A 12,767-nucleotide genomic window follows, 5' to 3' on the forward strand; every position below is an offset into this window, starting at 1 on the left:
TACCACTGGACCAGTAATCAAGAGGCCCAAGCTATTGCTGTGGGGACAAGATTTAGATCTCACCATGGCAGCTGGTGAAATTTAAATTCAACTAATAAATTGATATTAAAAGCTGGTACAATGAAGCCATTGTCAATTTTTGGAAAAACCGCACTTGTTTCACTAACGTTTTTAGAAAAATGAAATCTAAGTGGTGTGGCCTCCATATGATTCCAGACCCACTCTTCAATGCCCTCTGAAATGGCCTAGCAAGCCACTAGATATATCTAGTTTAGGAAAAGTGAATAAATCAGACTGACCACCCAACAACCTTGATGCTGAAAACAAGTAACAACAGCAAGCCCAACCTTGTCGATCCTCTTGATATCTAGGGGCCTGTGCCAAAGTTGAAAGATTTCATAATCAAGGGACTGTCTGATAAAGTCATACTCACCAAAACATACCTTACAGACAATGGCGCCAACACCACCATCAGCATACCTGGATAAAGAACATAGAACAATACAGCACAGACAGGCCCTTCGGCTCACAATGTTGTGCCGAACATTTGTCCTAGCTTAAGCACCTATCCATGTACCTATCCAATTGCCGCTTAAAGGTCACCAATGACCTGTCATTCGTACTCTGCCATTCCCACAGGCAGCGCATTCCATGCCCCCACCACTCTGGGTAAAGAACCAACCCCTGACATCCCCCCTATACCTTCCACCCTTCACGTTAAGTTTATGCCCCCTTGTAACACTCTGTTGTACCCGGGGAAAATGTCTCTGACTGTCTACTCTATCTACTCCCCTGATCATCTTATAAACCTCTATCAAGTCACCCCTCATCCTTTGCCGTTCCAATGAGAAAAGGCCTAGCAATCTCAACCCATCCTCGTACGACCTATTCTCCATTCCAGGCAACATCCTGGTAAATCTCCTCTGCACCCTCTCCAAAACTTTCACATCTTTCCTAAAATGAGGCGACCAGAACTGCATACAGTACTCCAAATGTGGCCTTACCAAGGTCCTATACCGCTGCAACATCACCTCACAACTCTTGAATTCAATCCCTCTGCTAATGAACACTAATACACCATAGGCCTTCTTACAAGCTCTATCCACCTGAGTGGCAACTTTCAAATGAACATAGTCCCCAAAATCCCTCTGCTTCTCCACCTTACTAAAAACCCTACCATTAACCTTGTATCTCGCATTCTTATTTGTCCTTCCAAAATGGACAACCTCACACTTGACAGAGTTGAATTCTATCTGCCACTCCTCAGCCCAGCTCTGCATCATATCTAATTCCCTTTGCAGCTGACATCAGCCCTCCTCACTATCCACAACTCCACCAATCTTCGTATCGTCTGCAAATTTACTGACCCACCCTTCTACTCCCACTTCAAAATGCCCAACACATCTTCCTTCCTAACAAATATCTCCTCTAGCTTACTAGTTCATTTCATACTCTCCTCTTCAACAATACGGTCCCTCTCATTTGTAAATACTGAAGAAAAGTACTCATTCAAGACCTCTCCTATCTCTTCCGACTCAATACACAGTCTCCCACTACTGTCCTTGATCGGACCTACCCTCGTTTTCGTCATTCTCATGTTTCTCATATATGCATAAAAGGCCTTGGGGTTATCCTTGATCCTACCTGCCAAAGATTTTTCATGCCCTCTCTTAGCTCTCCTAATCCCTTTCTTTAGCTCCCTCCAGGCTATCCTGTATCCCTCCAACACTCCGTCTGAACCTTGTTTCCTCAGCCTTATGTAAGCCGCCTTCTTCCTCCTTACAAGACATTCAACCTCCCTTGTCAACCAAGGCTCCCTCACATGACCATCTCTTTCCTGTCTGACAGGCACATACATATCAAGGACACGTCGTATCTGTTCCTTGAAAAAGTTCCACATTTCAACGACATCCTTCCCTGACAGCCTATGCTCCCAATTTATGCTTCTCAGATCCTGTCTTGCAGCATCGTGTTTACCCTTTCCCCAGTTGTAAAACCTGCCTGGTTGCACGCACCTCTCTCTCTCTCCATAATCAAGGTGAAGGTCACAGGATATGTCCTACACCACCAGGAAGACAGACTCACTGAAGGTGGCAATACATTCATTGTTATATAGTTGGGAGAGAGTTTCCCTGAGAGTTGTTACAGAATATCACTTGAAGCTATACAATGACAATTGACTCTGAACCCCATGTAGTCATAGGGCATCAGATCAAACACCCTGGGCCAGAGAACCAACTGCTGATTACCATCTATCCCTTCCATTTGTGTGATGAATCAGAGTTCCTCCATGTTGAGCACTGTTTGGAAGGGGCACAATGGATGGTAGCAGCACACCTGGTACTCTGGGAGACTTCAACGCTCATCATCAAGATTGCTCAGCAACACCACTACTGATCAAGCTGGCTGTGTCCTAAAGAATATAGTGGTCAGGCTGGATCTTTGGAAGATGGTGAGTGAATGAACAAGTACACGACTGTATTGATAGGAGGGACCACTGCATAATCCTTGAGCTGGCAAAGTTCCAAATTCACACTGAAGATACCATTCATTGTGATGTGTGGCACTACCATGATGCTAAATGGAACAGACTGCAAACAAATGTAGCAACTCAAATCTAGGCATCTATGAGGTGCTGTGGATTGTCATCAGTAGGAAAATTGTATTCAACCACAAGATGTAAACTCTTGAGCTGGCACTTCACCATTACCCTTGAGTTATGGGTCAACACTGATGAAATAATAACACAGGACAACTTGCATCCAGCAAGCAATAGACACAGCTAAGTGATCCCACAACCCATGGGTTAGCTTTATAGTCCAGCCATATTCAATCGTGAATGGAAGAGGACAGCTAAACAGATTATCTGCAACAAGTAGAATCATGAAGAGGAGATCAAATATGCTGCGGATTAGCGGATAAGCCATAATTTTATTTAACAACAAAGCACAGTCAATGGGTGAAAGGCCTACATCTCATAGCCTTTTGGTCATTAGCTTCAAAGATGTCAGTCTTCAGGCAATCTGATTCACTCCACATGATGTCAAGCAACAGCTAAAGGTAATAGATACTGCAAAGGTTAAGAGCACTGACAATATTTTGACAATAGCACTGAAGACATGTGCTCCTGAATTAGTTGCACCCATAGCCAAGCTCTTCAAGTCTGACTACAATATGACTACCCAGCAATGTGGAAAATGTGCACACAAAAAGCAGGATAAATCCAACCTGGCCAGTTCGTGTCCCAGTTTACTCTCAATCGTCAGCAAAATTAAACAGCATTCACAGCAACCTTCAGCTGTCAGTGCTGATTGGATAATTCATGTCTGCCCCCTCCAGTGATCCCCAGCGTCACAGATACCAGTCTTCAGCCAATTCAGTTTACTTGATGTGATATCATGAAATGGCTGGAGGCAATGGATACTACAAAGGCTATGAAGAAGTGAGGACTGCAGATGCTGGAGATCAGAGCTGAAAAATGTGTTGCTGGAAAAGTGCAGCAGGTGAGGCAGCATCCAAGGAGCAGGAGAATTGACGTTTCGGGCATAAGAAGGGCTGAAGAAGGGCTTATGCCCGAAACGTCAATTTGCCTGCTCCTTGGATGCTGCCTCACCTGCTGCGCTTTTCCAGCAACACATTTTTCAGCTTCTACAAAGGCTATGACAAATGGCTGACAACATTCCAGTAACAGTACTAAAGACGAGTGCTCCAGAACTTGCTGCTCTCCAAACCAAGGTGTTCCACGACATTAAATCTTGAATGAGCAGAAACATGACTGAAATTGTAAAAGCTTTATGGATATGCTTTCAGCCCCAAGTTAATATTATGTAGGAATAGGTACATTTTTAGTACGAGAGAACAAAGTGAAAAAGTGGGAGCAGGGGTAAGCCTGCTTCTTCTTTTAATATATTTCTGACTGATCTCATCTCAACTCTGTTCAACTCAACATTTCTTACCATTTCCCATAACCTTTTAACCCATTGCTAATGAAAAATCTGTCTATCTCCTCTTCAAAATTATTGAGTGCCCTGGTGTCCTGATATTGAATTCTACAGATTAACAATCCTTTGAGAGAAGTTATTCCTCTTCATCTCGGTTTTAAACCTACCACCCCTTATCCTAAAACTACGACTTCTTGTTCTAGATTACCCCACAAGGAAACACCTGCTTTACATCTACTTCGTCAATTCCCCCTTAGCATCTTATATACCTCAATGAAATCTCTCACCCTGCTAAATTCAAGCAAGTATGAGCCTAAACCACTCAATCTCTCCTCATAAAACAAACCTTTCATCTCTGGAATTAATCTTGTCATATCAAATATGCAATATCATTAACAAAGCTTGCAGAAACCTTCTAACTTGCATAGTTATAGGCTGAGCTAGTTAAGGACAGGACTATACGAGGGAAAAGGTGAAACGTGAAAGCATGCCTACTGATAGAAGACAAGCTCAGAAGAGTACTGACCTGTGCAGAAATGCTGAAGTTGTGAATCAACAGCTAAAGCATATTCATAGCAGAACTGAGCAAGTCTTGCAACATGATGATGGATACTCCAGACACAAAGGGCAGGAAACAAATATTGCACAAGACATCATGCAAAACAGACCACGTTATGTCCAGTGTAGGGAAACCACTGTTTTCACTGCAACAAGCTGAATCATTTTGCACATAAATGTACGGCTGAAAGGAAGCACAACAGGTACAGATGGCCAATGGAGAGATATTGGCTGAAAACTCTAATGAATTTACCATTCAATGGATTGGTTAAACCAAGTTGACAGGTGACATAGTTGGAATGAGGTTGGTGGAAGACAAAATGCCAGACAGACACTTGTGCGTCATAAAATATCACACCTTCACAGACATGTGCAAAGTGGGTCACAATATGGCAATCCAAAAATTAAATGCTCAAAAGTAAAGTTAGACTATATGATAGAACCATAGTTGCTCTGAGAAGACAAATTATTCCACGAGGCCATTGCAACAACATGAACGAGGATCTGAAGTTCCGGATACTAAATGGCAAGAAACTGCCACCATTATAGATGAAGCATGTCTAAAGCTTGGATTGGTAACTCTCAATGTACCAAAAAAGTGTCACAAAACATAATACTATTGGCCTTGGTACAGAAATCACAAATAGAAAGGTGTGTTCACAGGGTGAGGATGTTTTCCAGGAAATATCATCTTGAAGTTTGATATGAAGGCAAACCAATTCAACACCTTCCAAGCAAAGTAACCTGTTCCTCTCAAGGAAAAGCAAGACAGAAGAGCTAGAAAAATAGTGAGTAACTAAGTGACAACTTGAACAAAATGGATTAGCAGCATGGTAGCAGTGAAACAACTTAGAAAGTTGAGAAAAATATCAACAGACACCGTGAGATAGTTAGTGAACATTCTGGACTGGAGAACCTGCTAGTTTCTGGATGCAGAGACACAATGGAAGAAGTCATTTCTAGCCATGATCAAAATCTGGTGTGACTGCTTGCATGAGCTTGCCAGGTAAACCTTGAAGAAAACATTCCAATTTAAAATGTCCAAAACGAAGTGGATGTGCCACATACTGACAGCAGGTGGTGACAGCTAATGCAGCAACTAGCAGATCTAAAAGCAGTGCAGCAAGATTGTAAGATGTCAACTATTTCGCAAAATTCTTGCTCAATTTATCCTGAGTGTAACCAATATGCCAACTCATGGTCAAGGATGTGCAGTGGTACTGGAGTATGGAACAAGAAACAGCATTCACTAAAATTAAGCAGCTGGTGATGACAATGCCAGTGCTGAAATACTACAGTGTAAATGAATAAGACATTCGGCAGTGTGATGCAAGTAAGACAGGACTTGAAGCAACCCTAATGCAACAGTAAACTAGTCCTTTTGTATCCAGGGTACTAACACAAACTGAAAGACATTACATCCAGATCAAGAAACAGTGCCTAATTATTACCTTTACTTGTAACTACTTTCATCAATGACTACTTGGATGAGACAAAGCGGCACTCATGTCTGACTGCAACCACTTCAGTGCATTGTCCTCAAGCCACTAATGATAAAAGATATCCCAGACAGAACATGGATGAAGCTCGAGTAGATTTCTGGACTCTTGCAGGAACTGATCGTCACGTCACAGTAGACTCCTATCCTGATTATTGGGAGATTTGATTTAATTTAATTTATTACTATCATGTGTACCAAGGTACAGTGAAAACTGTTGTTTTACATGCTTTACCAGCAGATCGTACAATGCATCAGGTAACAGAACAAACTGCAGGATACAATGTTAAAGCTGCCGAGAAGATACAGAGAGAGATCAATATTAGTATTAGAGACGTCCACACAAAAGTCTGACAACAAACTGACCAGTGACTTCAATGTCTGCCCTTGAGACGGTCAAATGCCTAAAAGCACACTTCAGCTATTATGGTATCATTGACATTGTCACGAGCAACAATGGCCTTCGATTCATGAATGAAAAATTCAATACTACGCACCATCTCCAAAATATCACTGGTCAAATGGAAAGGAGACAGCAATGGTAAAAGTCATTAAAAATGTGGAATAAATCCCACATAGATGTATATAAGGCCTTGAGTGGAGGAAGACACCTACTGAAGGCATGGAAAGTAGCCCAGAAAGATGACTAACATTTTGCCATGCACAAATTATTCTTTCAATAGCAAAGAGGCAACCGAAGCCAAAAGTAGTAACAGGTGAGTGTATTTGGGGGTGGGGGTGGGGAGGGAAATCAAGGTTAAATAGTAGAAAGCCAAGTTTAATTTTGACAAGACTGCTAAACCATTGCCAGTGTGTTGGAGAGCAAGTCAGGACACAAACAATCAACAATTTTAACTGTGACCTTTACTGTACATGGTGCAAGTGAATGACTAGGTAAATGTCACAACTGCAGGTGCGAATGCTGAATGGCAGAAGCTCTTTCTCAACTGCAGATGGCTAAACAGGAAGAGGTGAATGCAGAACTGACGCAGAACACACATCAACCATCAGACCCAGAGGTCCACAGCAACCCTACACCAGAAACAGAACAAAGACTACCAAAGCAACTACAAATGACACAGGAACACCATCACCTGTTGAAATACTCAGATGTACAGGGAATGACAACAACACACAGATGCTCAGTTAAGAAACCAGCACAATTTAATGACTGTGCAGAGACTAATGGAAATAACAAGCTGCCAAAGCATGAGAACAGTATATATATTTGGAACCTTAGGTAACTAAAATTGTACATAACAAAGCATCCACTTTTTGTGTAAAAACAGAATGTTCGGATTGAAATGCAATCAAGTACAAATGCCACAGCCATGCTATCACTACCATGAGGCACACATCTTAAGCTTCACTTCAACATAGTCCGCATGTTGAACAGACTGCTGTGTTGTACACACAAAGAGGCAGGTAAAGATAGCTCAGATACAGAATGCTTATGTACTAGCAGAATGCTGGGTCATTAAATGGCCTGTTCCCATTATTACAAGCTTAAGTATTTGCATTAATGCATAATTTCTGTTCAAATACATAACAGCATGGAAAATCCATACACTATATTTGCAAGGTTTCATCGTGATGTGACTGTATCTCAGCATACAAAGATCTATACTTTAAGATACAAATGGTTTCTGCTAAGAGAAAGTGAGGACTGCAGTTGCTGGAGATCAGAGTCGAGAGTGTGGTGCTGGAAAAGCACAGCAGGTCAGGCAGCAGCCAAGGAACAGGAGAATCGATGTTTCGGGCATCCGCCCTTCGTCAGTGAAGTGTTTCTGCTGTACATATTTACATGGTACCAAAGATTTTCATTAGTGAATATATTTCAAAGTCCAAATTTATTGAACTGTGTTTCCCATGCAATCCATTATATATCCCAGAATAACCTACCACATACTATATATGTGTCTACACTGCAATACATTATGGTTATTTTAAGTTTTTTTTGGAAGTTTTAATTCCTATTGTCTTCTGTTGCTATGCGATAGTTGAATAGAGATAGAACAACATGAAATCCAGTAAACACAGTATACTCTTAAAAATGTGTAGAGTATATTACATTGAATCACAACTATATATTGCTTGTTTGGTGCAAATCAGAACAGGACTCATGAACAAGTAAGCAATCTTAATGCATATCATACTATCACTGGTACCTCAGTGATGTTTCAAAATAAACAGTTGGGTGATTTTCTGGTTAAATGCTCAACTTAAAGAAAGGTAGAGTATCAGAGTGACACTTTTTCATATTTCCCGCAGAAAACATTACACGTGTTGCATTTATTTTCAAATATTGATGAACTGAGTCTGGGAAAGCATACATAAAAATAGCTAAACTTGTTTAAATCTTGTTAGAAGAGTAAAATATTCATTTAGAACAGACTGTTTTCTTTGTTATGCAACTGGAGTTCAACTTTGACAGAGCTGTTTGAAAGTCAGTACTATGTTTTTATCATACCCAAAAATCAGCTTTTTTTCATTTTTTTAGTGCTTTGCATTGCGGGCCTGCTTATTTGATGAGGAATTCCAAATTCTACAATTTTTTTTCAGAAATACAATTACAGAAAATCTGATAGAAAAACAGATTTATCAGAAGCTGTTCAAGTCCTCCAGCTCCTCAGAATGTTAATTCAGACCCTGTCTTTTTAGAAAATGACACTAATGGAACATGTCCTGCAGTTAGATCTTTCTTATTATGACAGTGTAACCATCCCAGTCTCTTAAAATCTGACACTCTTCATGCTCACAATTTTGATTTCATTTACACACTCTTCAAGAAAATCGCTATTTTTTAAAGTGGGTCTGAGGGGCTTATTTGAGGACCTTTTCACCTGCTGCTGTAAGAATACAGACATACCCTGGGGTACATAGATCACAGAAACAATAGTGACGTAGAGTGATTATTGAGACATATCGACTGAGGAGGACATAACCAATTTTAAACCTTCATATATTGTGGGGGTGTTAATTTAATACACTACAATTTGCAGGGCGTTGTTTCCAAATGCAACTGACATAGTTGTTTTTCATGTCACCATGGCATTGAGTGTATAACTGTTTTGACATAGAGGATGCAACCAACAGCTATACTTTACCATCACTAATAAAAAGCATGCAAATCATTATTCATATGGTCTCCTCACGCAAATTAAAGTTTACAAATCACTTAATTAAAAAGAAATCAAAACATTGGAAGTTGGGGAGGTTACAGATACAGATTAAGATAAAAGAGAAGTAAAACAGATGACTTTATTTATGGGTCAATGTTACAGCCAAAAATGTTTAATGTTACATTGACTTTATTGGTCTAAGACTTGTCGTATGAATTGTGCTTTCCTGCAAAAAATCTCATATCTTTAGAACTAATTAAGGGAAGCTTCAGGAAATTCTTTAAGATGACATGTTCGAGAAATAAATTTTTTTTTAAAAGGGTCATGTTGCTTTGAGACTCAAGTCCATTCTGCATGCAGGTGAAATAACACTTTTGTTACATCCAGCAAAAATAAATCTAATGACCTCAGTGAGTAACAAAGGTATGCCTAATTTAGAAATCAAAAGCATTACTACAAAAGGTACTTGAATTGTGCATGAGAGATCATTAGTCATTTTAAAAGGATTTGACTGCATTAATTAAAAGCAATTATGGTCTTATGAAACAACTTTTAAGAGAATTTACTTCATATTGGTCTTTTGGCAAAGGCATGACATCAGTTGTTTGTGAAATTTGAAGTTACATTAATTAAATCAATCTAATGCTGCATGATATAGATCGTAAAATTCATCACCGCTATTGCATTAACTGAAATCCATGGGGATTTCCACATTTTCTTTAACATTTTAGCACAATAATAAATGGTATTCTTCAATATTGAGTTTAAGGTTTTTCTTGCAGAAGTGAGGATAGAAGAGAGTCGGAATGTCACTTGAGGTGTGTAATTGCAAATACCTGTAAAACCAAAAAGGTGGAAACAGAATTCTCCTTGAATATTCTGAATGGAACGAACTACACAAAGACATTCAGAGGTATACTGTCCTTTTCTTCACAAAAAAAAAATGAAATGAATGCAATCACAAAAGGACAGAGTCCCATCTATTTGTAACAGGTACATGTGCAGCCTTGGTATGTAATTACCAGTGCTAACAAATATCCATTTTATTCAACGGATTCTACCTGAACAAACATGACCAAAAAAAATCTGTAAAATGATACTGTATTTCCTACTCAACCAAAACACCACCACTTTTTTGACACACCAAAGTATCTGCACCAGCATTCACATACCAAATCACAGAATACAAAATTAAAATTACTGATTTGTCTGTGATGATTCATTAAGAAATTTAAAAAGAGGCAAATTTTACTTCTGTTAAATTAAACTGAAGTTTTAGTAAAATAAATTACCGTTAAATGATACTGTCTCCATATTTCAGGACAAGCCTGTAAGAAAAGGGAAAAAAAACATCAAATGTGATACATCAGCTTAAAAAGATGAATGTTTTGGTCTAATAAACATCTTTGTTTGAAAAGTAGTTAGAGTGGATTACATTAAAGCTTCATTCTATGACTCTATAAATGCAAACATTACCAGTCCAGTCAACAGTTCTAATAGCATCATAAAGGAACAAAATAACTAATTTTGAAAGTAAGTATTTTAAAACAAATCAGTGGAGTGTTCAGTATTTGGAATCATAGCAAAATTGCTATTGGTTAACAACCCACTAAGTACAGATAATTCCAATTTATCTCTCAAACTTTCTTTGAACTTAAAACAAGGAGATTTCATGAGAAATTCTCTGTTAACAAGTAACAAGTCCCTGCAAAGAAGAGAAAACTTTTTCATACAAGCACTTCAAACATTGCTACATCTGCAAAATAGTATCTTTATTTTCAAGCAAACTAGCTCGCTCAATGCTAATAAGTTTGCTGTTTCCTATTCATTAATTAAGGAATGCTGAAACTCAGGGATTTTTTGATCCAATTGCAAATACCACAATACACTTAAGTAAAAGTGCCATTGTGGGTACTCATATTCTTATATTCTTGTTTACATTGTAAAATGTAAAGAACTATTTGAAACATTTTTTTTTAAAGTTATGGAGTGACCAAAGCAATGTCCACTGATTGTATAATTTGTTGAATATTTATGGAAATACTGAAATTCCTATAGCAATAATTTTTACATTAAAATAATTATGTTGCTGAGAACAAGACTTTTTTTATGTGTGTCTTTAAAAGCAACAAATATTAAGAGAATAAAAGGTGGAAGAATTTGTTTGCTACAGTCAAGTAGATAGGAATTCAGCTTTTAAAAAAATAACATTCATTGTAAATAAAACTTCTGTTCTTATATGTTCAAATTTTTCTTCTCACAAATAGCAAAGGAAATGCCTTTGGACATTCCCTTATTTTTGCTTACTGGTAGTCTTTCAGGATGAAGTAATTAGGATTTTAAACACAAATAAAGTCATCCTTAGTGTACTAAAGACAACTACCATCTAAATTTTCGACACTGATTTTGCGTTTTAAATATTCAGAAAATAATTATTTCCTCCTGTTTGTATGTGGAGTTCCTAAAGTATAACTGGTGTTTAAAAAATACATGATCAGCAAGGCATGTGATAGTTTAACCAGGCTACATTTACACAAAAATGTGTAGCAGTTTAGCTGCAGGAACTCCAGGATTGCAGTGGAGGACGACGGATCCAGGCCCATGGCTGAACGAGAAGCTGGACCTGTTCCAAAGACAACCTCACTTTATTGAGATAAGACTATAAGATGAACATTATTATTTTATTTTTCTGGCTCTATATTGTGCGTTTTAAGAGATCAGAGAGAGGCGACCCTAAACAACACTTCTCACTGTATTTGGAGTAAATACACATTATAATAAATCAAATCAAATCACTGCAGGTCAACATTTAGAAGATACAAAGGATAAAATACTCTCTGGAACATTCATTCATTATCACTAAGCTTGTAGCAAATTGTACACAGTTTATTTCTCACTTTAATTTTGGGAAATTGGTTGATCTACTTTTTCTTGCTGTATGTTCATCTTAATACGTACTGGTATAATATTACAGTTACTAACAACATTTTCTTTCCATTCTTTTCCTATAGCGACAAGTGAACATTATAGTGGGATGACACAAATACATGAAATGAGTGATGCCGTCCACCATTTATTTAAGCTTCTTTACGTGCTCATGAAATTGGAATAGAATTGTTTATCTGCCTTTATGTTTAATTTTGCTTTCTTAAGGTTAGACTTCAGCATGCTTTTTGAAATTTTACTTTTCTATTTCTATTCTGTATACAAAATATATGAACCTGTAATATTGGCAGGAACTGCACACTTCTCAGCTTTCAATATTTCCACACAGAATATTTATTTCAATAGTTGCAGCATTGCATCGGCTTGTGCCCTTTCTTTGTATAATTCATCATGTGTAAACTACAGTTTTAAGATTAAAATATAGCTTTGTGCATCTGTTGTTTAATTCCTACTTCCCTATTCTCCAATGTGAACATCAAAGAAAATAAAACACTCGATTTTTAACAGGCCCCGACAGCTGACAGAGACTTGAGTGCTCAATAGACAGGGCCCTTGCCACCAGTTCTCATATTTCCACAACAATGAACAAACACAAAACACCACTAAACGGCCTTTCCTTCTTTCAGCTATCCTTAGACAGTTGTCTGTCTTGTACTAGAGGACCTTTATACAAATTCCTGCTGGGAACAGAACACATGAAAT

General features: G+C 38.3%; 1 protein-coding gene across 1 annotated transcript in view; it reads right to left on the reverse strand.

Annotated features, from left to right (window-relative positions):
- The window catches only part of zcchc7 (zinc finger, CCHC domain containing 7), a 275,050-nt gene that overhangs the window by 66,879 nt on the left and 195,404 nt on the right, over nt 1-12,767 (reverse strand). The window contains exon 6 of the mRNA XM_060846565.1: nt 10,412-10,447. Coding sequence (XP_060702548.1) covers nt 10,412-10,447 — 36 coding nt within the window. The remainder of the gene's footprint in view (nt 1-10,411; nt 10,448-12,767) is intronic.

This window comes from Hemiscyllium ocellatum, chromosome 2, assembly GCF_020745735.1.
Source record: "Hemiscyllium ocellatum isolate sHemOce1 chromosome 2, sHemOce1.pat.X.cur, whole genome shotgun sequence".
Classification (NCBI taxonomy): Eukaryota; Metazoa; Chordata; class Chondrichthyes; order Orectolobiformes; family Hemiscylliidae; genus Hemiscyllium; species Hemiscyllium ocellatum.